At 49.5% G+C, this 27997-nt stretch overlaps 1 protein-coding gene, 1 long non-coding RNA gene, 1 pseudogene and 4 gene segments (V, D, J or C); all 7 read left to right on the top strand.

Annotated features, from left to right (window-relative positions):
• Positions 1-1957: 1957 nt before the first annotated feature.
• On the top strand, positions 1958-3634 carry LOC120392778. Its single transcript, XR_005591792.1, has 3 exons — positions 1958-2071; positions 2193-2312; positions 2843-3634. It is a non-coding gene; the product is annotated as an uncharacterized LOC120392778 (long non-coding RNA).
• A 236-nt stretch (positions 3635-3870) lies between these two features.
• On the top strand, positions 3871-5473 carry LOC120392797. The segment is given in 2 exon segments: positions 3871-4005; positions 4257-5473. Coding segments are annotated over 2 exon segments (366 nt in total).
• A 1641-nt stretch (positions 5474-7114) lies between these two features.
• Positions 7115-7774, top strand: LOC120392795 (annotated as a pseudogene).
• Positions 7775-10457: 2683 nt separating this feature from the next.
• On the top strand, positions 10458-14087 carry LOC120392794 (M1-specific T cell receptor alpha chain-like). The gene is made up of 4 exons (XM_039517511.1): positions 10458-10548; positions 11054-11334; positions 12613-12658; positions 13771-14087. Exons 1-4 carry the CDS (start codon positions 10491-10493, stop codon positions 14085-14087), a joined length of 702 nt encoding a protein of 233 aa, XP_039373445.1. The 5' UTR covers positions 10458-10490.
• A 229-nt stretch (positions 14088-14316) lies between these two features.
• LOC120392793 lies at positions 14317-15650 on the top strand. The segment is given in 2 exon segments: positions 14317-14386; positions 15355-15650. Coding segments are annotated over 2 exon segments (363 nt in total).
• Positions 15651-20588: 4938 nt separating this feature from the next.
• On the top strand, positions 20589-21304 carry LOC120392792. The segment is given in 2 exon segments: positions 20589-20794; positions 21009-21304. Coding segments are annotated over 2 exon segments (348 nt in total).
• Positions 21305-21462: 158 nt separating this feature from the next.
• On the top strand, positions 21463-23679 carry LOC120392790. The segment is given in 2 exon segments: positions 21463-21478; positions 23327-23679. Coding segments are annotated over 2 exon segments (369 nt in total).
• The last annotated feature ends 4318 nt before the right edge of the window (positions 23680-27997 follow it).

The raw sequence follows: 27997 nt of genomic DNA, 5'->3' as shown, positions 1-27997 counted from the left end.
ACTAAATCTCAGTTTTTATCTTCTGGGTGCCATTGTCATCATCATCATCAAGTCCCAACTGTGTGGTAGACAGGAAATGCTTGGTCTCAGAGTTTTAAGATGATTTGGGGGTTTGGACACCAGATTCCCATTAAAATGAGTCCAGCCCCCTCTGCCTTCACTAGCAGGACTAAGTACTGTTTTTCTTTTTAATCGCAGTTCCCTAAATGGAACCGTCAAGGATTGAACTCACAACGCTAGGTTTAACAAGTCAATGCGCAAACCACTGAGCCATCCTTCTCCGCTATCAAAGGGCAGGAAAGAAATAGAAGATGGGCTTACAGGAAAAGCAGGCCTCTTTACCTCAAGCAGAATAATTAAAAATAGAAAAAACAAACAAACTAACACAAGCGGAAGAAATCTTCTCTTGCTTGCTACAGACACAGAGTAACCACGAGGTTAATTTGAAGTTGCAGCATGCTGTGTTTAGTTGTACAGCTCTATATTCTACTTTTGTTATCAGGTGAGGTCAATGTTTGTGTTTTTCTTTATGAATGAATACAAGTATGAAAGTCGAAATGTGTTTTTAAAGGCCACTCAGCTTCAGCTCTTATCATATTTAGGGTGAAAACGAAAATCCCTGAACTATAAAATTGAATATCGTGGTATTTAGGGAAGAAATTTATCCTCCTTTTACAAAGAGACACGCCGTTTAATATGAAGAAAAAATGCCATTCTGTATTAGGGCTGATTTACAAAGCTGTCTATCGGATTTGGACAGCCAGATCACATTAATTTTAAAACATCTGCATCTCTTGGGCAGCTTTGAAAATCTCCGCTTGAGCCTTTCTAAAAAATGATGGAGAAAAAATACAGAGATAGACAAATAATTATATATTCCAGAACGGGGAAGGATAGATAGATCACATCTATTGGAAAACCCTTTGAGATTCTCAGTTGACAGCAGACACAACTGTGCTAATTTTATAGTGAATTTGCATCTACTGTTTTTTGCAGGATCAAGTACCGAGAACAGTGTCACCCAGAGACAAGGGCAGCTGACCGGGGTACAAAGTGACTCTGTCACACTGGGCTGTACTTTCTCGACTGAAGATGCAGGTTATGACATACACTGGTATAAACAGGACAGCAGCGGGCAGACGAAGTACCTCTGCCCAAGGTCTGCTGGAACCGAGCACAACGGGGCTGGGAGTCGGTTGTTACGGGATTTCAGGCGAGTCGAAAAATACGTGGGTCTGAGAATTGCGGTGTTAAAACTGAAAAATTAGTCGATGTGTTTCTGAGAGGGCCTTAGATTACCACGGCGGGTGGGTTAATAGAGGGGCTTTTACAAAATCCAGAGCTCAGTTTTCTCTTGACTCGGAGACAAAACCTGCGCAGATAGAAATCATGTAAAGAGACACCGCAAGCCACAAGCAGGGGTTTGAATCAAACGATGCAGGGTGTGATGGAAACCGCACGGGCACTAACTGTGTGGAAATGTTACCCTTTTCCAGGAACCATCCCCCTACTTCTCCCAAAACACCCAGAATCTCATGAGCCCGATGTCAGTACCTGTCACACCGCAATTCCCATGAATAGCTCCGTCTGCTTTTGGGGCCAGACCCCAGCAGGTAGGAATCAGATCTCGCTCCAGTAGCGTAAATGGGGCAAAGTATCAGCTGGTGCAAATCAAGGTCGCTCCTTTAGATTCAATGGGCCAGACCCCAACTGGCATAAATCAGCTGTCTCGCCATTGGAGTCAATGGCCCAGATCCCCATGTCTTGAGTCAATTAGCTTAATTTTGCTTCACTCTGGAGAAAGATCCCGCGCACAATATTTCGCTGGGCTGTGAGGAGGGAGGGTCCTGACTAGACTTTTTTTTTTTGGTGTTAGCTTTTTTCAAAAGTAAAACCCTGGTCGACCTTGTGATTCTTGCTGAGCTCTTGTCTTCGAAGACGAGACAGAACTAAATTGCTTCTACTGAGTTACTGAAGCGATCTGGAGGTTAGAAAGGTGTCACGTGACAGGAACAAGCCAAATCCACCGTGAGCAGGGTAAACGCTACCGGAGGGTATTAGCTGTTACATGGTGAGGGAAACAGCCTTTAACTGGGGTCTATAGGAGAGGACGAAATGGTCTTGCCACAGATTTAATTTCTCTGGTTTGATTCTGTGAGAGAAACTTCACCATAAGATTCTATTCTATCCAGGTTCCTGTATTCACCCATCATTGTGGTGACTTTTGCCCCCTGAAGATCTGGAAACAATATATTTAACCACGAAGGCTCCAGAAATCCTGCTTTGGACAGCAACAGCATTTCTATCTTTGAGTAAGTGTCCGCTAAAAAGGGAAACGAAAGTTAGAACTTCTGTTACCTAATGGGTTTGAAAAGGGGGAAACTGGAAGCTAGAATTCCTGGGTTCTGTTCATAGCCGAGGGAGGAGAGCAGCGGTGTAGCAGGTTAAAAGAAGGGGTCTGAGCTTTTCGTCCCACTTCTGGGACAGGAGGAGAGTCTAGTGGTTGAGAGCAGTTAGACTGAGCATCAGGACTCCTGGATCCTATATCCAGCCCCGAGTGGGGATCATGCTGTAGTGGGTAGAGCATGGATGATTAGGACTCAGGACTCCGAGGTTCCATTCACAGCTTCACTGCTGCCTTACCTAGAGCGTGGGGCAAACCCATCCTCAGTCTGTGCCTGCGACATTCTCTTTGTACAAGATGCGTAAAAACAATCTTCCCATTTCTGGGAGGCCCTGAGTCCTAAAAGGCTTCTGTTCTCCTCACACGAGACTGGCTGAAGATGTGCAATAGTTTTACATGCTTAATTAGGGTGAACTTTTTCTCTTTCCTTCCGTGCAGGTTCCAGCCAGGGACAAGGCAGTGTCACGCAAACACAAGGAGAGCTGGAAAAGTTGGGGGTTCAGACTGTCACCCTGGAGTGTACTTTCTCCACTGGATACAAGTATTATTACTTATTTTGGTACAGACAGCAACGATCAGGAGCAATGGATTTCCTCTTCCGAATATTTCAGAATAACGCTAAAAAGAACGGAGCGGGAGAAGGTTTTCTGCAGAATTCAGGAAATCCTCAAAATTCTTCACTTTAATAATTAAAGAGCTAGAGCCGACGGACTCGGCGATGTATTTCTATGCTCTGTGGGAAGACACTGTGAGGCGTTTAATAGAGAAGCCTGTACAAAAAAACCACCCCCTGGGCTTTATCATCATGAGAAAAACAACTGCAGAGTAGAATTCCCAGGCAACAGACAGATGGTTAAACGAGATGATGGTGCTGGTATAAACCACACGAATTGACACCCATGGAGATTTATGCCCCTAATTCACCATTGTGTTACTTCAGATTAACCTCAGTTTACCCACTCTGGGTCTGCTCCTCAGCTGCGGTGAATCACTGTGGGCCAGATGGAGTCAGCTGGCCCAGGTCCACCATAGGTCTCAGTCAGCTGTACTTCCATTGGGGCTGGATTCCCCCAGCTAGAGTAAACCAGCATGGGGCCAATGGGAGAGATACACAAAGACACAACACACAGAAGCATGCAGACACACGCGCACGTGCAAACACAAACAATAGAGACAGATAGAAACACACCCACACTCACAAAACCGGCACACACAACACAGAGCTTTTAAGACGTCCCACAATGTATTTAATTCACTTCTCACCACGTAGCAACAAGAAGTACAATAAAAGGAAAATGAATCAGAAAAAACGACAGAAAGCCAGAAACTGTCCTTCCAGGAAGTGCAGTGGAAGGAATTTGTCCCACGAGTTCTCACCTGCGCTTCAATTGCAGAACCCAGTCCGTTTCCTGTGTCTGTTACGCATTTCCCGAATCCCTCCCTCTTCTGCTAGGCCGGTCTCGCACTAACCTCTCCCAGTCCTTCCGAGAAGTTGCCTTTAAATTCTTCTCGCAGCGACCACTCAGCTTGTCTGGCTCCAGCTGTCTGAGGCACCATGGAGACGCGTTTCATTCTCCACCTTTGGATCTTTAACCTACTAGGTAACCGGGCTCTGGGTTTTTTGAAGAAACGTCATGGAATTCGGCTCCCAACTCCCGTTCTACCCAGAATCCGAATCCAGATCCTAACCCTGACCCAGATCTGAACGCCCCTGCTAGCTTTAACCTTAATTTTTGCGCTAACCTTAATTTGTTCGAAATCAGGCGGATAAACCCCTTGGGCTATTTTAAAATTCACAGCCTAGACCTGCCAACGCACCTGGCTGTCCTTGAACGTGAGTGTCTCGTTGCAGGTGCGGTGCTGGGTGACTCGATCCGGTCCAATGAACCCGCGGTGCCCAGATCACAAGGCGACACCGTGACCCTCAGCTGTTCTTATGAAACTAGCTACACTGCTGGTGTCTATCTCTACTGGTACCGCCAGTACCCGAACCGAGCCCCGCAGTACATCCTCCTGAGAGGAGCAAAAGGAAGCACGTTCAGTGATACTGCAGATTTCGCCCAGGAGAGGTTTTCTTCGCAGGCGAACGACACCTCCACAGTTCTGAACATCGCAGCCCTGGAGCTGGCAGACACAGCGGTGTATCTCTGCGCCCTGCGTCTGGCACAGTGACAGAGCCTCACAGCAGAGCTGTACAAAAACCTCCCAGCCCTGCTGCAGGGGATGCCACAGGCCTTAAAACGGGCTGCAGCGCCTTGAAACAGCCTGAGTACTGACGCTGCTTAAAATACATCTCCTCCTAACAGTTACAGGTTTCTGTAAAGAGCTAATTTAAACACAATCCTTGAATAATATTATGGGCCTGATCTTTAATTAGGAAACCATTAATACCTATTTTCTTAGCTGACGAGATGACCTGTTCTGTGTTGCGTGGGGGAAAAGCATTTGTAGTAAAACAGGGGTTAAAGGTGAGTACAAATGTAGATGACGTGACATTGTTGAAAATGCAAATTGAGATAAAATGCGAATGAAAACATCCCTTTACACATGGACAATGAACCGTTAAATTGCTCATTTATGTTGAAATGGGGGTTAAATACGCGAGTTAAAATACTGGGGAAATAATTCGAAATACCCGGTTTTGAGTGGTGGGGTAAAGCTGCAGTTACCAACTCTCCCAGAGTCAAATCAATGCTCCTGTTGTAGAGACATTTGCATTTTGGGTAGATTTGTTTGGAAATTATTTAATTGCAAGACACTTTCCCCAAGAACCGTGAACTCTAAAATCACGTGGTACGTGGTAAAGTCATGACAAAGCACCGCCATCTGCTGGTTGGAAATATAAACACAGGTTGTCATTGGAAACCCTTCCACGCGCTGTCTTGGGTTTCACTCAGGCTGCCGGCAAAGGCAGCAGAGGAAAGACGAAAATGATTTTAAACAATTCTTTCAGGAGTTGTGGCTGGGCATTTCAAAGGAGGTTAATGGAGTTGGGTGCCTCATCCCATTACATTTGTTGTGATAATCCCAGACGTTATTGCCTGTAAACATATTCATGCCCCATCCCACTGAAACCTGGGTGCGTCAAAAAATCTCAACAGTCCCTCCATGAGTTAGAAAACATCCTCCCTATTTTACAGCCAGGGAAACTGAGGCATAGAGGAGGAGGATTACACATCGTCACACACACACACAGTCTGTGGCAGAGCTGGTCTCTGAATCCCAGAGCAGACCCTTGTCCACAAGCCCATCCCTCTCCCGCTAAGAACACCAATATCTCAGCTGCAGGCTGACCTGAACCCACTGTGTTTCCTGGATCTGCGGAGAGTTCCCCAAAACTCCTCCCTCTTCCTCTCCGTCGGTTTCTAATGAATTTTCCACAGTTGTTGCTGCCCTTAGAGAGGTGACATTTATGTTCCTCTGAGGCAGCGGCAGTAGCTGGGAGTTTGAAACTTGGTCGGTATAGATTGAAGATACTATGGAGACGCGTTTTATTCTCAGCATTTGGATAGTTCTGCTAGGGAACTGGGCTGGGATTTCAAAGAGGTCTCAGGAAACTAAACACTCAATTCCCATTGAACTGTAAACCTAACCCCACACTTAACCCTTACCCAAGACTGTAACCAAAATGCGAATGCTACAACCTGACAGTTCACCCTCACCACAACCCTAAACCCTCCCCCTGCCCTAGGGGGTGTAGAAGTACAGCCCCCCCCCCCGCCCAGGGTCTTCCCTAGAGAACCAACCGACGAAGGGTGACTGCCCGTCGCTGCCACTGAGGTGCGATATGAACTTGGGCAAGTCCTTTCTACTCTCTGTGCATGTTTCCTCCCATCCCTTGTCTGCCTTTCCCTGCTGCACAGGCAATGTCTTAGGGGCAGGAGCGTCTGTGGCGATCTGTTTTAAAGCACCTGTCACGCTGCCTAGGGAGGCCCCTGCTGGAATAATCACAGTGCGGCACCAGCCTGTTCTGGAGATGGGACACCAGGGCCAATGGATCGGCCAAGCCATTCTCGCCTGGGATACACCTGAGGGTAAAACCAGGCCTCGCCCCATATTCCTCACCCGCTGCTGCCCCCTAGCGGCCATTCCACTCCAACCACCTTCAGCTGCATCAATCCGCGATTCATTGAAATCCTGTTTTCTTTCGCTTCCCCTCATCTTTTTATTTTTTTAAATCCCTGATACAATTTTCTGTGCCTGCTAGTGAGACAGGCTGGCGCATCGCTGTGTTACCCACTTCGGCCAGTGGCTTATAACCATCTTTTTGCTTCCTTGATGTCGGTGTGCGCCCGCTACATAAATATTGCTTAACCCAGGAGAGCAAAGCATAGAGGGAAACCCATGAATTATAGGGACAGCGCCTTAACTGCTAGAAACCGGATCAGCTGCCCCGGATTTAAATGCTGCTCCGCTGATTTACATCAGCTACGGCTCTGCCCATGGTCTCCAGTGGAACTGTGGCCAGTTTGCTCCGGCTGGGGAACCGGCCCAATGACTCTGATGGAACCCAATTAATCTGCACCAGTGGAGGACCAGGCCCAGTGCTCTCAGAAGGAAAACCCTTTCCCTCCCCCACCCACTTGAACAGGGTAAATGTACCGAGTTGCTTCCAGCCTGAAGGCCACCCCTAGAGGCTGAGCGGTGTCACAGCTTCATCTCATCCAGGTTCAGCTGCAGCCACTTCATGCTGCGGCTGAGTCCCTGACAATGAGCCTGGCCGCTTTGCTGCTGGTGCTGGCTCCAGGTATTCGAGGCTCTGCTCTGAGCAGGGCGCACGGGTTGGGATTTCCAGGCTGTTGGGGAATGGCTTTTCTGAAAGAATGGTGCTCCGATACCACGGGGATGGGCGCCCGTGGGTAGACAGATGGACAGTGCAGAGGGAGGATGGGCAGAGGGAAGGGTGGATGGATGGACAGGCAGACAGTACAGAGGGAAAGGTGGATTTTCGGTCGATTCTTTTCTCCTGTGTGTGCAGTTAGGTGCATGTATTTTCCTGTGACTGCTGAGCAAGAAAACCTGGACTAAAACCAGCCTCCTCCTCCAGGCGCGTTGGCCCAATACACGGTGACCCAGGAGCCGTCCCAGGTCGCTGCCAAGGAAGGAGAATCCATCCAGCTCAACTGCTCCTACACGGGCACCGCGTACAGCGTGCATTGGTACCGCCAGCCCCAGGGGCCAGCCGCGGTTCCTGGCGCTCCTGTCCCCAGCCGCAGAGACACCTGAGAGAATTTCACCATGAGCCTGGACACCAAAACCAAAAGCAGCTTCTTGTACCTGAACAGCAGCCGCCTGGCAGACTCTGCTGTGTATCTGTGCGCGCTGGAGCACAGTGCCAGGTGAGCACAGGCAGCCCGTCACAAAACCCTGGGTGGGGCAGGCACACGGACCCGAGAGAGGAGACAAGCAGAAGTTAGAATAGAACAGCGGATATGAGCACAGAGAGAAGAAAGGAAAGTAGACCAGAGTCGGCGAGAGGCAATAAGAATAGAATGGAACAGAAGAGAACACACGGGAATGGACCGGAACAGGAGCGATGTGAACAGAATAAAGGGAGAGAAGAGAAGAGGGGTCAGTAATTTAAGGAAGAAACTTGAAGAATCAGCTGGAAAATTATAGACATTTTCACCTCTTTTGTCTTCCCCACTTGCCTGGATCTGTGGTTTTATATGAAAAATGGCTTCCGTGTCCCACAACACTAGCAGATAGGGAAGCATTCCCTGGGGAGACAACACAGGAACTCAGTCATTCCAATGCGATTTTCTCTGTTGTTCGGCCAGACACTGTCAGACTGGTAACATGCACTCAGACATTCTCACATACAGCCACTCACAGGACACACTCGCACATGTTCTCTCTCTCTCTCTCACACACACACACACACACACACACACACGTATACACACTTGCACAGACAAACACACTCTCTCTCACCTAGACTCACACGCACAAATAGATTCTAGCACACAGTCAGAAACCTATACACTGAAATCACACACGCACACTCTCTGATATATATCCCTCATCATACACACTCAGAAATATAGATATCTATGCATCCACACCATCAGTCACACACACACACACACACACACACACACACACACACTTCATCTCAGAGTCAAAGAGATCCATACACCCTCTTAGATGATAATATCTTTGATTGGATCAGCTTCTGTTGGGGAGACAAGTTTTCCAGTTACACGGAGCTCTTCCTCCGCTGGGAAGCGTGTCTCTCACCAGCAGAAGTTGCTCCACTGAAAGATATGACCTGACCCACCTTGTCCCTACAATAGTGTGGGACCACCACAGCTACAAGAACACGGCACACTCCTAGATAAACAGCCTGTCCCCCCGAATGCATCCCACACCCAGAGAATTTCCTGTGTCAGACGTAGATCTCTCGGCAAAGGGACCCAGTCCTGCCAGGGTCTGACAGACCCCACAGCACCCATGAACTTCCTTCTCCTGCCAGGTATTACTCCCTTTTGTACCCAGTCTTTGTTATTCTCTCTCTCACACACACAGACACTTCCCCCCTCACCCTCAGGCAGGATTTAAGAGCTTGGCGTCCCTTGGTATTTTACAAGCAAAGAGCTGAGTTTACGCCAGTCCCATCTCTTCCTGTCAGCTCTACTGAGCACAACAGACACGTGCAGTTTGTAAAACTCCATCTGTTTCCTGCTGGCTCATCTCTATCCCTCCACTGTAAGGGGACTTCCAGCCAAACGCCCGCCCTCCCTGGGCGTGACCTCCGCTGGCCTCCTCGCCCTGTTTCCCCACAGGCCCGCGGCCCATACGCCGTCACTCAGGACAAACCTGCTGTCTCCAGCGAGGGACAGTTACCGTGGGGAGCGCGGAGCATCCCTTGCTACCAGCAGGTCCCAGGCGCTTCCCCGCAGCTCATGATATTAAGGATCACAGGTGGCTGGGAACAGGGAGATTCCTTCACCAGGTCCTTGGAAACCACCCACCGGTGCAGCTCACTCAGCTTCCCCAGCAGCCAGCCTGGGCCCTCAGCCGTGTACTTGCACTAGTACAAAACCCACTGCAGCCTGTCAGGGAGGTGGGTGTGCGCGTGCGTGCAAAGACTTGTAGAGCCCTTGGGCCTGTGTGGGAAACGATTTTACTCTCAGCGCTCGCATGCCACGGAGATGAGTGTCAGCACAACAGATAGTGCAGCAAGAGGGAGGGATGGACAAAGCAGCGGGCAGGGTGGCTAAATGGATGCATAGACAGAGGTGCAGCAGGCAATCTAGCTAGCTATTTAGATACTGGGTCAGGAAAGCGAGGGAGCTCGATAATGAAGCATGAAGACTGCAGAGAACGAGAAGAGACATTTTTCCTTCCTCCACATTCTAATAACCAAACACTCAAATATAAGATCGTTTGGAAGAAGTCGCTGTCATTGAAGACACAGCAGGAAACATCACTTCCTTGTGTAGAAGTAGCCTGCGACACTTATACTTGCGGATTATTCATCCAGACACGTGAAATCTATTTAAGAACATAAGAATGGCCATACCGGGTCAGACCAAAGGTCCATCTAGCCCATTATCCTATCCACTAACAGTGCCCAGTGCCAGGTGCCCCAGAGGGAATGAACAGAACAGGGAATCAGCAAGTGACCCACCCCCTGTCACAGGTTACATTTCAGGGGAGGGAAAAGGCTCCTCTTCAGCAGTTTGCGCCATTATTATAGTAAGCCCTGTGGCCGGGTTTGTCTGTACTAGTCCCGTGGGCCATTCACATGGCGCTGTAAAGCCGTGTAGCCCCAGCAAGGATGCGAATTTGAAAGAGGCCCCCGCTCTTCCCCACAACCCATCTGTGTCTGGAAGCCAGGCTCCGCCCACCCACAGCACCCACTTGCTCAGAGCAGATCTGCAAAGTGACCCCCTGGGACTCATTTCCCGGCTGTGTTAGGCTACCCGGAGCTGCCGCCAGTGGGTCCCGAAGAGGCTCCTGGTTCAGGAGGCGGAGCTGGTAAATTTGCCCCGGAGGAAGAAGTAAATCTACCTGCGAGGGGGCTGAACCTTTTGTACTGAACGGGGAACACCCGGCAATACAGCTTCTTTGCTGAGGGACAATGGGGAGACCCTGGCAGCTGTTCCCACGCCTGCTGCTACTGCTGGTGAACATTCCCTGTAAGTCTGGGGGCAGGAAACGCCACAGAAGACGCTGAACATGATGGTGGATTTAAGAGACAAGGACTAATTCCCTGACTCTCCCTTTGCTTTGCTAATCAGGCACCGTTCTCTGTACTGGGTGGGGATACAGGACTCCTGGGTTCAATTCCCAGCTCTGGCCCGCTGGAATTCCTTCGCCTTTCTGTGCCTCAGTTTCCCCTCCCACCCTTTGCTTGGCTATTTAATCTGTAAACTCTTTGGGGTAAGGGCTGTCTCTTATTATTGTGCCCTTGGGAATCTCGCAGCCAGCAATAATCTAGGGCTAACCCCCGAACCCCAACCCCTAACCCCAGATTATGGCTATCTAGGAATACAGCAATATAGGGAAATAGCAGTGGTGGACCAGATGCAAAGCCCCTGGAAATGAAGAGAAACTCCCCTGGGCTTCGCATCCAGCCAGTGTGTGAACGGAGCAGAGGTGCCCTGTCATCTATGAGGTGTGTCTTTTCTCTTCTGCCCACAGGGGGGAGCTGCCAGGCCGAGGTGCACCAGAACCTGTCTGCGGTCACTTGGGAAGGGCAGAACGGCAGCATCTCTTGCCACTACACGGCGAGCAATTTCTGGAATTTGCAGTGGTTCAGGCAGCTGCCCGGAGGCCAGCCTGTCTCCCTGCTGATTCTGGTGTCCGATGGGAAACTAATCAAGGAGCCCAACCTCACCGCGGAGCTCGACAAGTGGAAGCGGCTGAGTTCCCTGCACATCAGAGAATCACAGCTGGGAGACGCAGCCACCTACTTCTGCGCCGTGGCGACACAGCGACACAGGAGCACTGGCAGCCTGTGCAAAAACTCCCCAGCTAGAGGGTAACTGTCAGGCTGGCTGGCGGTACAACACCACCTACTTCTTACACAGTGCATCTCTGAGCGTGCTTCGCCTTCCTTGTCATGATCAGACCCCAGCACCCTGGTGAGGCAGGGCAGTGCGAGGATCCCCATCGCACGGGCCAAGAGCTGAGACAGAGAGAGGCTGAGGAGGGAATGCACTTCGGGAATACCTGTTAGGGAAAGACCTCGAAGGTAGTGGCCCTCAACCTTTCCAGACGAGGGTTCCCCTTTCAGGAGTCTGGTTTGTCTTCTGGACCCCCCCAAATTTCACCTCACTTAAAAACTACTTGCTTACAAAAATCAGACCTAAAAATACAGAAGTGTCCCAGTCACACTAGTACTGAACAATGGTTGACTTTCTCATTTGTACCATATAATTATAAAATAAATCAGTTGAAATATAACTACTGTACTTACATTTCAGTGCATAGTATATAGAACAGTATGAACAAGTCATTGTATGAAATCTTAGTTTGTACTGGCTTGGCTTGTGCTTTTTCTGTAGCCTGTTTAAAACTAGGCAAATCTCTAGATGAGTTGATGTATCCCCTGGAAGACCTCCGTGTACCCCCAGGGGTCCATGTACTCGGGACCTGGTTAAGAACCACTGGTCTAAGGAGCCTGAAGGTTTGGAGGGAGGAAGGAAATTAAAAGATAAAATATAAAAACAAATGAACAGGGAGAAAATAAAAGAAAAAAGAGATGGGTGGATTTATAGATACAGAGAGAGAGGGACAGGCAGCCAGACATAAGAAACAGAAACGGAGATTCAAAAAAATACTCCAGTGGCACAAAATAGCCCCCTTTCTTGGGGGACCATTAGACACTGAGGATTAAATCGAGACTGATCTCCGAGTGCCACAGACTGCGCCTCTACAACACAAGGCTGAGACAGCGGCAGAGTGTTTGTGCATAGCTGGCACTGCCCGTTCCCATGGAGCCCAGCTCTGGGGATCACCCCTTTGTCCAGGGGGAGGCAAGTCAGAGTGTTAAACCCAGCGAAAAGGGACCTATTGAGCACAGAGACAAAATGTACCAACAGTGACAACCACAGGGGGATTCACTTCAGTGTGTACGTCTCTGGCCAGGAGGGGGCAGCATTTCTAACGAAGAGGAAGGAGATTGGGGTCAATACAGTTGCACCTGTGTATTGTCTCTGTGCCCGGCAGAGGGCAGCTTTTCCCCTAAGACACCAGAGGCAAAGGGTTACTCCAGGGCATGGTTCTGTTTTTTTGAGACTAGGGGTTTGTCCCTGATTGGCTGGGCTCATTAATGTGTCTGATCCCTCCAGCAAAGAGGGCTGCAGACAGATTCTGCATTGCTGTCCCGGAGGCAGGGAAAAGCATCATCCCTTGGCCTTAGTGCGCTGAGGGGTAACCCGGAGCAGCAATGAAGAGGCAGCTGACACCCTTGTCAGTGATACTGTCCATTCAGTTCTACTGTAAGTGTAGGGGGAGTTTGTCTGTCTAGACTGTGAGTGTCTCAGGGAGGGGGCTTTTCCCCATGGTGTCTGTGCAGTGCCCGGAGTAACAGGGATCTCAGTTCCTGGGGGTCTCTGCGGAGTCCGGCACAATGCCCCTCCCCCAGCTCACTTCAGTTCTATTATATGTTTGTGGAGGTTTTGTCTGTTGAGCTCTGGGGGACAGGAACTGTCTTGTATTCTGTGTCTCTGCAGCGCCTGGCACAAAGGGCTCTGATCTCAGCTGGGTCTCCAGGTGCTATAATAATAACTCATAGAGTTTAACGCCGGCAAGGCTCTAATCTGACCTCCTGTGCACCGAACAGGCCACAGAGTTGCACTGAGTTACTCCACTATTGAGATAATAATAATGTGGGGATGAGGAAGGTCTGGTGCTTTAGCCACTAGACGTGAGCTCATTTCCTGGCTCCGCCAGAGACTACCTGACCTTGGGCAAGTGACTTAGGCTTGGATTTTGGAAGGAGACCAACAGATTCAGGTGCCTGAATCCCATTGAAACTACAATATACGTTGAGTGCCTGGCTCCTATGGAAACCCCCTCCCTGACCGCTTGGTGCCTCAGTTCCCCAGAGCAGGAAGCTGAATTCACCCAGCAGTGCTAGTCCCTGATGACCTAAGAGGCCTCTCCATTCTCCAGGAGATGCTGTGCTGAACATCACAGGAACGGAGCAGGCACTCAGCTGCTGCTTATCAGGGTAGGTTTGTTGTCTTTGATGGAGCCACATACATTTACACCAAGGCCCACAGTATTAAGAGATTCTGATTTATTTTGGCTGAAGAAGAAACAGTGATAAGGAGCAACCACTGGGGAAGATGAGGGGCTGATTAGAACAGAACAAGCTCATCTGTTGCTTCTCCATTTGCCTTTGTCTACAGGGGTGAGCTGCCAAATTAAAGTGGATCAGAGTCCTCCATCTCTGATCAGATCCCAAGGGGAGATCTCCATTCTGACCTGCAGCTACTCAGGAACAGTGTCCTACGTACACTGGTACAGGCAGTTTCCTGGGGAAAGTCCTGCCTTCCTGCTGAGCCTGTATAAGGATGGGAATGTTACCCAGGGGCCAAATCTCATAGCGGAGTTCTTGAAAGGGGAGAGACGGAGCCATCTACACATCAACGGTTCTCAGCTCGCCGACTCAGCCGGCTATTTCTACGCTGTGGAGACACAGGAAACAAAGTGGCCGCCCTCCTGAACAAAAACTGTAACTGCTAGGGGGCAGTGTTGCGCCTTGAAAGCCGTGTATTGGGGAGGAAGGTAATTGCATGGGTCTCTGCAGTGAGTCTGTGTTTTGTCTGGAGGGAAGGGCCTTGCTGCTGGTAGTAGAAATGCAAGTAGATTTAAAAAGCTCCAGGAGAGGACGGAGGAGCCTGCAGGTGATAAATACACGAGGAGCCAGGAACCCTTCTAGGTCCTGGGTCACAGAAATGAGGGGCAGCGCAAGGAAGAGGTGTCCTGGGGCCCTACTAGTGATCCTGGTCATTCGTCTTTACTGTAAGTCCCGCGGCAGTTTAAACCCCTTGATAATAACGGGAGTCAAGATTCTCAGAAGTGACGAGTGATTCCGGGTGCCCCCGTTTCATAGATTTTAAGGTAGAAGGAAACATTGTGATAATTTAGTCTGACGCCCTGCGCCCCAGGCAACTTCCCCAGTGATTCCTGCATTGGGCCCCTGCTCTGTGTCGAGCTGGAGAAAGACATCGAGTCTTGATCTAAAGACTCCAAGCTGGAGAATCCACCCACTTCCCTAGGTAAGTTTCTCCAATGGCTAGTCACCATTACAGAGGTGGCACCTTATTTCTAGCCTGAATTTCTCTAGCTTCAGCTCCCTCCATCGGCTCTTGTCATGCTTTTGTCTGCTATATTAAAGAGCCAGTTACTCAGAAATCTCCTTCCCACCTAGATGCAGAGAGACTGGGATAAAGTTACCTTTGAAGAATTGTTACAAGAGTGGCTTAAATCATTCCTGTAGTCACACGATAGAGCATTGCCCTATAACTGATGTTCCCGAGCTGAAATCAGATGTCACTAGTATTTGTATTACCCCAGTGCCTAGGCGCCCGAGCCATGAACCAGGAGCCCATTGAGCAAGGCTCTGTCCAGACACGGGACAGGAGATTCCCTTTCCCAGAGACTTTATAGGCTAGACTACAGCTCACACTGAAATCCCATGCGCACGTCATACTTGGCATCACAGTCTTAAAGTCACCTCAAATCATCCCTGTCGCTCTTTTCTGGCTGGCTGGGGACACAGCCTCTGATAATCGGACTCTTTACGGTGTCTTGCGTTGAGCACCCAAGAATCATGAGTCACTTTTGCAAATCTTAACCTAGGGGAGGTGATGAATGCCAGAATAATGTGAAAATGATGTGTTCTTCTGTTCTCCTGGGATTTAGGGATGATGGAGGGACCTGATTCATTGATCATTCTGTTTATAAATCTAAATTCCCTTTCCCACTAGGTGTAAGTTGCCAGGTTAATGTGGCGCAGAGCCCGCCGTCCCTGAGCGGCTCTGAAGGACAGGACTCCAGCCTGACCTGCAGTTACTCCGGCACGGCGAGAAATGTGCAGTGGTACCGCCAGGCCCCAGGGGAAAGCCCCACCCTCCTGGGGATTTTGTACAAGGACGAGCGTGCCACGTGGGGGCTGAATCTCAGAGCTGAGCTCCGGACCAGAGACAAGCACAGCTGCCTGAACATCACCGAGGCGCAGCTGCAAGACGCAGCCACCTACCTCTGTGCAGTGGAGACACAGTGACACAAAGGGCACCCCAGCCTGTGCAAAAACTGTAGGCTGGAATTGTCAAAGGTGCCTAAGAAGGTTAGGAGCCCATTTTCAGAAAGGGCTTAGGGCATGTTTGAAAGGTATTTAGGTGCCTACAGAAGGAGATAGGTGCCTAGTGGGATTTTCAAACGTGCTTAGGTGACTAATTCCTGTTAATAAGGTTCCTACATGCTTTTGAAAATCCCACTCAATGCTGCTCTGCTTCTTTAGGTGCCTAAATACCTTTAAAAATCTGTCCCTTAGCAACCTGAGCCTTTGATAGTCAATGGGATTGAGGATGCTAAATTGCCTGGGTGCTTTTGAAAATGTTACCTTAAGTGCAGAAGCAGTGGATAAATTGCACCCTGGGCTTTCCTCTGACCTCAGGAAGATCAGGGAAGTAAAGTCTTCGCAGATCTTGGTTTGAAGCCTTGAACTTTTTGCGGGGGGAACCATTGATTCTCGGAACCTCGCTGCCTAGTTTCTCTGCTGAACCACAGCAGATCGCTACCAGCAATGAGAACAGCTATGGACGCCCTGCCCGGGGAGCACTAGTGAAACCAGACACTGAGTGCGATAGAATCAATGCTTATTTGCTAAAAAGGAAACATTGTCAGCTCTAAGTAACGGTGCAAGTTTCCATTGGAGCGATGTCTGCTGTTCACCAGCTGGAGACGAGGTCCATTGACCCGTCAATGGAGCTATGGCCGATTGACACCAGCTCGGAGGTGGTTCGTGATCAGTAACATGAGATGATCCTTGGTTTCTGTAACATCTTGGATTTATTTTCTCTTTCGTACTCGGAGGGAGCTGCCAAGTGGAGGTGCATCAGGACACGTCGGTGGGCACTCTGGAAGCACAGAGCAGCAGGATCGCCTGCCGATACCAGGCTCTGGTCCTGTCCAGTTTGCATTGGTTCAGACAGCCCCCAGGGCAGAGCCCTGCCTCCCTCCTGATGCCTATCAGGATGAGAACATCGCACAGGGCGGAAATTTCACAGCACAGCTCTTTCCAGACAAGAAGCTGAGCTATTTGCATATGAGCAACTCCAGGCTCGGAGATGCAGCCAGCTACTTCTGTGCAGTGGAGACACAGGGTGGTTCTCAGGCTATGCAAAAGTTCTGCAGCTGGGTTCTAGCCACATTTATTAACAAGGGGACTTGCAAACTTAGGTTATTGAATGCAGCCCTCTGCCTTCACTAGCAGGACCACGTACTGATTTTGCCCCAGATCCCTAAGTAGTCCCCACAAGTATTAAACTCACAACATTGGGTTTACCAGACCAACAATCAAACCACTGAGCTAACTCTCAGGGATCTGTAGCAAAAATCTGTCTGGGGATTGGTCCTGCTTTGAGCAGGGGGTTGGACTAGATGACCTCCTGAGGTCCCTTCCAACCCTGATATTCTATGGTGAATATAATTTGAACTGCAGTCTTTGTACTAGATGCCTGTGCTATGCAGGGATCAGACCAGATGATCATAAAAGTATATTTATTAGGGAATTCTGGAAAAGGCTCCCCATTTGACTCAACTTTCCTGTGATAATGAGAAAGACATTCACAGTTGTAGCAACCCCTGCTTTCCCTTAAATAAAGACAAATGAACACAACGTCCTCCAAGCAGAGCTGTGTGTGACCCAAAACAGGAGAAGATGTAGAAACTTCCTGAAATCCCATGAGGAATTTGTGATGTGGAGTAGAAAGGAACTGAACCTGAGTTCTCAGTTCAAAGATGGCTAATGTAGCCCTTGGATGTATAAACAGGGGAGTAGTGAGTAAAAGTAGAGGTGATTTTACCTCTGTAAACCACATTGATGACACCAATGCTGGAATACAGTGGCCAGCTCTGATATCCACATTTTAAAAGGATGTTGAAAAATTGGAGACGGTGCTTAAAAGAGCCACAGAAAATTATTCAAAGGCTGGAGAAAATGCCTAACAGCTTAATCTGTTTAGTTTAATCAAAAAGAGCAAGTGATGACTTGTTTATGGTGTATAAATGCCTTCCTGGGGAGAACACTCCTGGGTCTAAATGGGCTGTTTAATCTAGTGGAGAAAGGCACATCAAGAACCAATATGTCTGGAAGCTGAAGCCAGACAAATTCAAATGAAGCATTAAAAAAAGTATCTCTTGATTCTTCAAACCAAGACTAGCTGCTTTTCTTTCACAGGGTTACTGGCCTAGTGGATAGGGAGAAGTTGTAGACATGGTAGACCTTGATTTTAGTAAAGTGTTTGAGACAATCTCACATCATTCTTATAAGCAAACTAGGGAACCATTGTCTACATGAAACTATTATAAGGTGGGTGCAAAACTGGTTGAAAGACCGTACTCAAAAGAGTAGTTCTTTGTTAGACTCAGAGGGCATATCTAGTGGGGTCCCACAAGGGTCAGTCCTGGGTCCAGTAATATTCAATATTTCATTAATGACTTGGATAATGAGATGGAGAGTAGGCTTATACAATTTGCAGATGACAGCAAGGGTTTGCAAACACTTTGGAGGACAGGATTAGAATTCAAAATGACCTTGACAAAATAGAGACTGGTCTTAAATCAACAAGATGAAAGTCAGTAAAGACAAGTGCAAAGTTCTTCACTTAGGAAGTTGAAAAAAATCAAAAGCACAACTACAAAATGGGGAATATCTAGCTGGTTGTAATGCTGAAAAAGAGCTTGGGGTTTATGGGGATCACAAACTGAATATGAGTCAATAATGGGATGCAGTTGTGAAAAAGGCTAATATGATTCTTCCCAACAGGTGTCTGGGTAGTTGAAGTCTCCCATCACCACCAACACCTGTCCTTTGGATGATTTTGTTAGTTATTTTAAAAAAGCCTCATCCACCTCTTCTTCCTTGTTAGGGGTCTGTATAGATCCCTACCATGACATCACCCTTGTTTTTTACTGCTTTTATCCTTTCCCAGAGACTTTCAACAAGTCTCTCCTATTTCCATCTCAACCTCAGTCCAAGTTTATACATTTTTGATATACACCTCTATCCCGATATAGCGCGGTTGTGGGGAGCCAAAAACCCTTACCGTGTTATAGGTGAAATGCCGTTATATTGGGGTAGCGGCGGCAGGGCTCCAGCAGTGATTTAAAGGGCCCAGGGCTCCCTGCAGCAGCCAGAGCCCTGGACCCTTTAAAGTGCTGTCTGAGCCCCACTGCTACCGTGCTATATGTGAACCCGTGTTATATCGGGTCACGTTATAGAGAGGTAGAGGTGTATAAGGCAACACCTCCACCCTCTGTTCCGTGTCTGTCCTTCCTGAACAAACTGTACCCTTCTATACCAATATTCAGTCATGTGTATTATCCCACCAAGTCGCTGTGATGCCAACCGTGTCATAGTATCAGAGGGGTAGCCGTGTTAGGCTGGATCTGTAAAAAGCGACAGAGAGTCTTTTGGCACCTTATAGCCTAACAGACGTATTGGAGCATAAGCTTTCGTGGGTGAATACCCACTTCGTCAGACGCATGTCTAAAGTTTATGCTCCAATACTTCTGTTAGTCCATAAGGTGCCAGAGGACTCTTTGTTGCTTTTAACTACGTCATAGTTCTGTTTACTAACAGCATTTCAAATTCTTCCTGCTTATTCCCCGTACTTCTCGCATGAGTGTACAAACTTCTAAGATACTGATTTGATTTCCCCCCTATGTTCGATAATACTTAGTCCTGCCATGAGTGAAGGAGACTGAACTACACGACCTCTCGAGGTCCTTTCCAGTCCTGTGATGTATTAGCAGCAGTGTCATGTGTAAGACCCAGGAGGTTATTGTCCTATTTTAGTTGGCACTGGTGAGGCCTCAGCTGGAGTCCTGTGTCCAGTTCTGGGTGCTACATTTTTAGAAAGATGTAGCCAAACTGGAGTGAGTCCAGAGGAAAGCAGCAAAAATGATAAAGGGTTTAGAAAACCTGATCTATGAGGAATTTTTTTTTAAATGAGTCTGCTTAGTCTTAAGAAAAGAAGACTGAGGGGGATGAGGATTGACTTATCAGGCTTCAAATATGTTAGGGGCTGTTATAAAGAGGACAGTGATCATTGTTGTCCATGTCCATGGAGGCTGGGACAAAAAGTGGTGGGCTAAATCTGCAGTCAGGGAGATTTAGGTTGCATATTAGTGTCACAGAGTCCCCGGGTGATGCTCTGGAACTGCTCCCTACAAAACCAGTCAGGACTCTGGTGAAATCTCCTCTCTGTGAGCAGACTGTCTTCAGGGCAAGAAGCTCACACCCACCTTCCTGGGTCTGACCTTGGAGCATTCAGCATTCTCTGCCCCTCCATGTGCTTCCCACAGTGAGTCCACCCAGGTAGGGTCCTGGGGAAGCCAGAGGGTCCTGCACCCCAATTTGCAGTCAGAGGTGACTCTTAGCCAGCCAGTAAAACAGAGGTTTATTAGATGATAGGAACACAGTCTAAAACAGAGCTTGTAGGTACAGAGAACGGGACCCCCTCAGCCGGGTTCATTTTCGGGAGGAGTGAACCAGACACCCACATCTGCACTTACTCCACGTCTCCAGCCAGCCCCAAACTGAAACCCCCTCCAGACCCTCCTCCTCTGGCCTTTGTCTCTTTCCGGGGCCAGGAGGGCACCTGATTTCTTTGACTAAAGGATTCTTGTATACTTAACCTCTATGAATAAGAATCAATTGGACAGTATTATTAATGGAACGTGTGCTCCTGAATCCCCTAGGTACTTTGGAGAAATCTGTCCCCACATCTTTAGTTTGATAGTTGAGAGGAGTCATTTCTTCATGGAGGCTGCCTAAGAGATTTGGACACTCGGGTCAATGGGAGTTGGACTCCTGACGCTTCTTTGAAAAGAACTGAATATTTCTTCACTCGCTTATACACTTGGCCACACGGGGGCAGCTTTCACAAGGTGAAGGGCACTAAGAAGGAGTTCTAGGCAGTGACACACGGCTGAGATGGGAGAGAAGGGGCTGGTCGCTGATTGGCTGGGCACACGACGGGGGAGAAGAACGTGTCCGATCCCTCCAGCACAGGAGACCCAACACACGGGCCAGCCCCAGGGGAGAACCCAGCAGCGTCCCGCGCCCTGGGCTGTCAGGGAGCGCAGGGATGGGGAGACTATGGGGGCTGTCCTGGGTGATCCAGCTAATGCACGTGTGGGGTAAGGGCTGGGGAGATAGACCCGCTGGTTACTGGCAGGGAGCTGGGGCTGGATTTCATTGACTGTGTGGTGGGGAAGAAGGGAGTGAAATGGGGAGATCGGTCGGTCTCTGCCCCACAGCCTGTCTCTCTTCCCACCCTGTCCCGCGATTGCTGGGGGCAGGTGGCTCGGGGCAGTAGCTGACTCGGTTCCCCCTTGTCTCTGTTATTCCCAGTGGCCAGTGGGCAGCTCTCAGTGGAGCAGAGCCCGGAATGGCGGGGTGTCTCCGAGGGGCAGAATGGCACCGTGACCTGCACTTACTCCAGCGCCATCAACAGTTTACACTGGTACCGGCAGGCTCCTGGGGAGCGGCCCCTTTTCCTGCTGATGCTGCACGGCAAGAGGAGCGAGACACAAGAACCGAATTTCACTGCGGATCACGATCCGGGGCAGAAGCGGAGCTCCCTGCACATCCGCGGCTGCCAGCTGGGGGACACCGCCCGCTACCTGTGCGCCGTGGAGACACAGTGACACAGGGCGCAGCGCAGCCAGTCCAATAACTCTGGGTGTTACCCGGGAGGGGCTGCGGGGCGCTGGGGGCGCTCAGGGTGGGGTGGGACAGAGCCCCATGGGCAGACGGGGACAGGCGTTTATAGCCCTGCTGAGGGGGCGGCTCCCTGGTTAGGGCGATGGGAGGGGACCGAGGTAACGTGGTTTCGGCTCCCAGCTCTGCCAGAGGCGGTTTGAGCTGGGCCATGAAGGCAGCATTGCCCCAGGGAGCGGTACATGCCCGAGTCCTCCCCGCTCGTGTCCGGGGTCTGGCGTGGCAGGAGACTTCTCTTGGCTGCAGTGTTCACTCCCAACTGGATGTTCTGTGGCCTCCGGGCGCCAGCCAAGTTATTCAACAGCTCGCCCCCCTTTCTGGGCTAACAAACGGGGCAACTTAAAGTCCAAAGCAAGTGTCCAAATAGCTTTTCCTACCCCTGCCTGGGTCCGCTGAAATCCTCTGCTTCTGGGCCCCTGCTTCCTCTTCTCTCTATTCTTGCCCAGCATAATGTCCTGCTGCGTCCCTGCGCCAGGGACTCCTCGCTTCTTTCAGGCCCTAGCTCAGGGACCCCCTCTCTCCCCACAGGAACCTGCCCTACCGTCTGTGGGTGACAGCCTGACAACCACATGCTCTTCCCACAGAGGGCCTCCCCTCACACCTCCCTCCAGGACCGTCTCTCCTTTAACGAGCGCCCTGCCCTAGTTAAATGGCGCTCTGCCTGCTTCACCGCCACAACCAGGGGCGGCTCTAGACAGTAGGCTGCCCCAAGCAGCGCGGAGCGCTGCGCCGCCCTTCCCCGGTCCCGCGGCGGGTCCCCTCTTCCCGCGGCTCCGGTGGAGCTCCCGCCGGCATGCCGGCGGGAGCTCCACCGGAGCCGCGGCAGGTCCGCTCGTTCCGGGCTCCGGTGGACCTGCCGCGGGCATGCCGGCGGGAGCTCCACCGGAGCCAAATGCCGCCCCCGCGGGAAACAGCCGCCCCAAGCGCCTGCTTGGCGCGCTGGTGTCTAGAGCCGCCCCTGCCTATCCCACAGTCCCTGCTACCCATTGGAATTCTAGGTTGAGCTCCCAATGCCTGATGGGGAAAAAACCTTGTGGCAGGTGGTTTTGGGTACATGTCCTCACTCTCCGCTCCCACCTTGAAAGCAAGAACAAACAACCGTTTTTTGCCTTCTTTCCAGGAACTACACTGATTTACTCCAGCTGCGGGATTGACCCGAATTCCTTTCCCATGACGTCAGCCAGATTTTGCAGTAATTGAACACGGGATAGTCCGACTGGAGTAAAAGTAAGAAAAAACACTGCGAGCTGCTTAGCAAAACTTCCTCCACTTTCCCCACAAGGGGCCGCTGTTCTATCACCGACCCGCCTCCCAGGCAGCGCTGTCTCAGGCTGGTAGTTCAGAGCCCCGCTGTTTAACGTGGTCTCGGATCCCCGCAATTTCTCCTCCCCTTTTCTCTCCAGCTCTGTGCAGCAGCCAGAGAGCCGAGGGCAGGGGCAGCACCGGACTGGCTGCGTAGTTAGCACCGCAGTCACTCAGCAGAGGAGACCAGCGCCAGTAAGCAGGGAGCTGCCTATGTATTTAAGGCATCATCTCCCTGAGTAAAACCTCCTTCTCCCAGCGCCTCCTCACAGCTGGGGAAGGAGAGGAAGAAACTTCCTCCTTGGGCTGTGGGGATTGGGGAGAAGGTTCCATCCCACTTCATCCCTGAAATATGTTCCTCCCCTGGGTGTCCGTTCTTACACTACTTCCAGCTCTGGGTGAGTAGCGTATCTGGGCCATTTCAGCTCTGTATGGGGCCAGATGGTATCTGGTGTAAATGGCCATAACTGAAATGCAGTTGCATCCTGTTCCAGGCGATGCGGAGTTAGCCCTACTTTCTTTCTGTAACCATTTGTTTATAAACCTTCCCCTCCCTCCAGCGTCTGAAAGCTTGGGAGGTAGATAAACATTGCAAGTTCAAGCCAAGAGCCATCCATGTCTCTACGTAAACTTCTATTTTTTTCCAGAAGGGGCTAATGGAGAGTCAGTGACACAACCTGATGACGGAGTGACTGTATCCCAAGGGGAACCAGTGCTGCTGAAATGCACCTATGACAACACCCCGATTCCCACGCTCTGGTGGTATGAGCAGTACCCAAATGAAGCCCCTCGCCTCTTGCTGACACAGTATGAAACATCGGATGATGAGGAGAGAAAGAGCAGGCGAGGATTCTCCGCCACACCCGAGAAACAGGAGAGCTTCCACCTAAAGAAAAACTCGAGTGAACTGAGCGACTCTGCTGTCTACTACTGTGGCATGAGCAACACAGTGATTGCACCCAGCAGGGTCGCTGCACAAAAAACCACTAGGGGAAGATGACAGGACACAGATTTTTGTGGCCTAGCTGACCAAATGATATACATTTGTGTGGCAACTATGGAGTGAATGTGCCAGATTCCTAGTGGTGGAAATCTGCCTGCCTATCTCCCCTGGAGTGAAGGGGCAAAGCCCAAGCTGGTTTTAACTGGTCCAGTTTCTCATTTGTTTTGAAGCAGTGCACTTCAAAGGAAACAGTTGAGCTACTCCAGTTCGCAACAGCGGAGGCTCTGACCAATTAAATTATGTGACATTGTGAATGAATTGCAATTCATTCCTCCTGCAACTCCCCTGGTGTCTCCTATGTGAAGGCTTCAAAAATGGAATGAGGTAGAAATTGGGAAGATAGAAACACTGGATTTACCACACTGGATCAGGACAGAGGGCCATTCAGTTCAGTGTTCGCTCTTTGACTATCTTCTACCAGCGGTACCAGCGGAAGGGATAAGACACCTTCCAATGGGTAGTTGTTATGGGATTATCTCTGATAGGGGTGTTTCTCCCCTAAACCTGGACAAATATCAGTTTGTCTGAGATTGGAAAGTTTATCCATCTTTCAATTTTTAAGTCTTCATTAGGGAAACTCTTGAATTTATCCATAAAATCATCTCACTTTTTTTTAAAGACCTGTTAAACTGTTGACATCACTTATATATTTTATGCCAGTGAGTTCCAAAGGGTCATTGGCTAACATGATAATGAATTTCCACCAACCATTTACCGGTTTAAACAAGACTTGTTCATTGGAAAGCTACAATTTAAGGGCCAAACTATGAACTTTCTACTCAAATGTTATTTCTACCTTAACATATAAATCTGAAATCTGAAAATCTACTGCAGTTAGACAGACATCTTAATGCTTTGAAAAGGTTATTTCTCAGGGAACTACTAGGTACTATTTGTAATAAATGACTAAGGAAGCTGAACATGTTCTTATCTCCCAAGATACCCAGAAAAGATGGAAATGTCTGGGACGTGAGTGAATAATGAAGCTGGAGCTTGCATGAAGGAACTCGTAAAAATAACTGACCAAAATAATTCTTCTTTAGAACACTACTGGGGGGCGGGGACTTAAGGCGTTTAACAACAGAGGACACTAGCCAAAGAACTGCCCACATAAATCCCTTTCCGTAACACGAGTCAGGTTTTGCAGCTATTAAACATGAGAATAGGTAGAAGAGTGTGACAGAGGTTCAGACTCACAGGGGCAGCGCCTCCTGATGGCCATCCTAAGGAATTAGTTCTCTCAGTCCAGGAGCGCCCTCTTCTGGCAGTGTCTCACCTGCCGTTACCTGCCCTTTCCAAGCCCTGGTCTACACTACAGGATTAGATGGAATTTAGCCGTGTTAGGTCGATTTTATAATGAATGTGTCTACACAAGCACCCCGTTCCTTTGACCTAAACCGCTCTTAAAATCGACTTCTGTACTCCTCCCCAGTGAGGGGAGAAGCACTAAAATTGACCTTGCTAGGTCGAATTTGGGGTTGTGCGGATGGAAATCAACATTATTGGCCTCTGGGAGCTATCCCAGGGTGCTCCAATGTGACCGCTCTGGACAGCACTTTCAACTCCGATGCACCAGCCAAGTACACAGGAAAAGCTCTGGGAACTTTTTAATTTCATTTCCTGTTTGGTCAGCATGGCTAGCTCAGCAGAACTTCTACCCCCAGAATTGTAAACGAGCTCCAGCATGGAATGAACCGGAGACACTGGATCTGATTGCTGTATGGGGAGAGGAATCTGTGCAGGCAGAACTCTGATCAAAAAGAAGAAATGCTAATATATATGCCAAAATCACACAGGCACGATGGACAGAGGCTACAACAGGGACATACAGCAGTGTTGTGTGAAAGTCAAGGAGCTCAGGCAAGCCTACCAAAAGACAAAGGAGTCAAATGGTCTCTCTGGTTCAGAGCCTCATATATGCCGCTGCTATGATCAGCTGCATGGCATTCTAGGGGGGATCCTACCACTACCCCACCACTGACCATAGACACTTGCAAGGGAGGAGCCTCATGCAACATGGAGGAGTATTTTGTGGAGGAGGAGGAGGAGGAGGAGAATGCGCAGTAGGCAAGCAGTGAATCCGTTCTCCCGGGCAGCCAGGACCTTTTCATCACTCTGGAACCAGTACCCTCCCAAGGTGGCGGGATCCCCGACTGTGAAGGCGGAGAAGGTCCCTCTGGTGAGTGCACATTTGTAACTACAGTACAGGGTTTAAAAGCAATAGTGTTTAATGTTTGATTTGCCCTGAAGAACTGGGATGCATTCATGGCCAGTACAGCTACTGGAAAGGTCTGTTCATATGTCTGGGGATGGAGCAGGAATCCTCCAGAGACATCTCCATGAAGCTCGCCTGGAGGTATCTGAAAGCCTTTGCAGAAGGTTTCTGGGCAGGGCTGCCTTATTTCATCCTCCATGCTAGGACACTTTACCACACCAAGCCAGTAGCAAGTATTCTGGAATCATTGCAGCACAAAGCATGGAAGCGAAGGGTTCTGGGTTTTGATCACATTCAAGCAATTTGGTCTATATTTTTCTGTGTTAGCCTCAGTAGAGTGATAACATTCATGGTCACCTGGTTGAAATAGGGGAATTTTTGTAAGGGAACAGGAAAAGGACCCCGTTCATGCTGGGCTGTTTGTGCTTGGTGTCATGGAGTATGGGGGAGTCAGGCCCTGCACCCCTCTTCCTGGGACTCACAGTGACTTTCAGCCAGCCAGTAAAACAGAAGGTTTATTGGACAACAGGAATGCAGTCTACAGCAGAGCTTGTAGGCACAACCAGGACCCCTCAATCTGGTCCTTCTGGGGGTTCAGGGTGCTTGGATCCCAGCTTGGGATTCCCTGAATTCCACTACCCAGCCCAAAACCGAAACTGCCCAAACCCTCTCTAGCAGGCTCCCTCCTTTGTCCAGCTTTCCGGGCAAAGGTGTTTTCCCCCCTGCCCCCTGCCTGGCTCAGGTTACAGGCTCAGGTCCTGTCCCTCACCTAAAGTCACCCCCTGCTCTCCCATCCCCCCCACAGACAGTTCCTACTCCATCACACTTGGCTAAAAGGGATCATCCCAAATAGCCACTCAGAGGGGTGGGGGAAGGTGTGTGCTGCACATCCACCTGAAAACCGCAGCCCCTCCTTTTAAATGTGAAACCCAACTGGGATTCCTTGCTATGGGAAAGGAGGGCACTGCAGTTTGAAAACATTCCCACATGTTATCAAGGCATTAGAAGCCAAACTCACGTACCCTTTGGCTTACCATGGCTGCCTAGAAACCAAATGCTGTTGCCCAGCCGTGTGTGATGTGTCGCCATACCAAAAGGCACTCAATATAAAAGGCAAAATGTCACCTTGTACCTAAAGCACATGTGCTGTCTGCTGTGAATTGCTTGATTCACTGTGAAAGAGTCTCCCTTTTGTTCTCAGAAATGTATCATCTTAAATTTTACTCTCCCTGTTTATCCCCCCACAGATGCAAATGTGTCTATGCTCCTCCTATCATCTCTGTCCCTGAGGTTATCGCAGACTAGAAGGCAAAAAACAACAACAACAAAACGCACTCATGATGACATGTTTTCCGAGGTCATGCAGTCCTCCTACACTGATAGGGCACAGCTGAATGCATGGAAGCATTCAGTGGCTGAGTCCAGGAAAGCATTAAGTGACCACAATGAGAAGAGGCAGGATGCAATGCTGAGGTTAATGGGGGAGCAAGCGGACATGCTCAGGTGTCTGTTGGACCCATAGGAAAGCCAACAAGAGCACATACCACCACTGCATCCATTGTACGACCTCCTGCCCTCCTCCCTAAGTTCCATATCCTCCTCACCCAGATACTCAAGAACACAGGGGAGAGAGGCTCCGGCACCCAGCCACTCCACTACAGAGGATGGCCCGAGCAACAGAAGGCTTTTCATTCAAGCAGTTTTGATTTGTAGTGTGGCGACAATAAGCAATGTGGCCTTGTCCTTCCCTCCTCCACCACCCCACCCTGCCCCATCTAGAATACCTTATCAGTTATCTCCCTTTTTTAAAATTAATAAAGAAAGAATGCATGGTTTCAAAACAATAGTGACTTTATTTCCTTTGCCAGCTGTGATCAAAGCGGGGAGGTTGGTTGGCTTACAGGGAGTTAAAAATCAACAAAGGGGCTGGGTTTGCATGAAGGAGAAACACAAACACTGTCACATGATAGCCTGACCAGTCATGAAACTGGTTTTCAAAGCCTCTCTGATTCACAGTTTGCCTACCTGTGCTCTTCTAATCGCCGTGGTGTCTGGCTGTTCAAAATAGGCAACCAAGTGATTTGCCTCAACCTCCCACCC

This window comes from Mauremys reevesii, unplaced genomic scaffold (assembly GCF_016161935.1).
Source record: "Mauremys reevesii isolate NIE-2019 unplaced genomic scaffold, ASM1616193v1 Contig116, whole genome shotgun sequence".
Lineage (NCBI taxonomy): Eukaryota > Metazoa > Chordata > Testudines > Geoemydidae > Mauremys > Mauremys reevesii.
This window is presented reverse-complemented; position numbering and strand designations above follow the sequence as displayed.

Excerpts from the sequence above, each read along its gene's own strand:
- LOC120392794 (XM_039517511.1), top strand. The coding sequence starts at position 10,491 with ATGGGGAGACCCTGGCAGCTGTTCCCACGCCTGCTGCTACTGCTGGTG. Across the intron at positions 10,549-11,053 it reads ACTGCTGGTGAACATTCCCT|GGGGGAGCTGCCAGGCCGAG; the intron begins GTAAGTCTGGGG and ends TTCTGCCCACAG. Across the intron at positions 12,659-13,770 it reads CTGTTTTTTTGAGACTAGGG|GGGTGAGCTGCCAAATTAAA; the intron begins GTTTGTCCCTGA and ends CTTTGTCTACAG.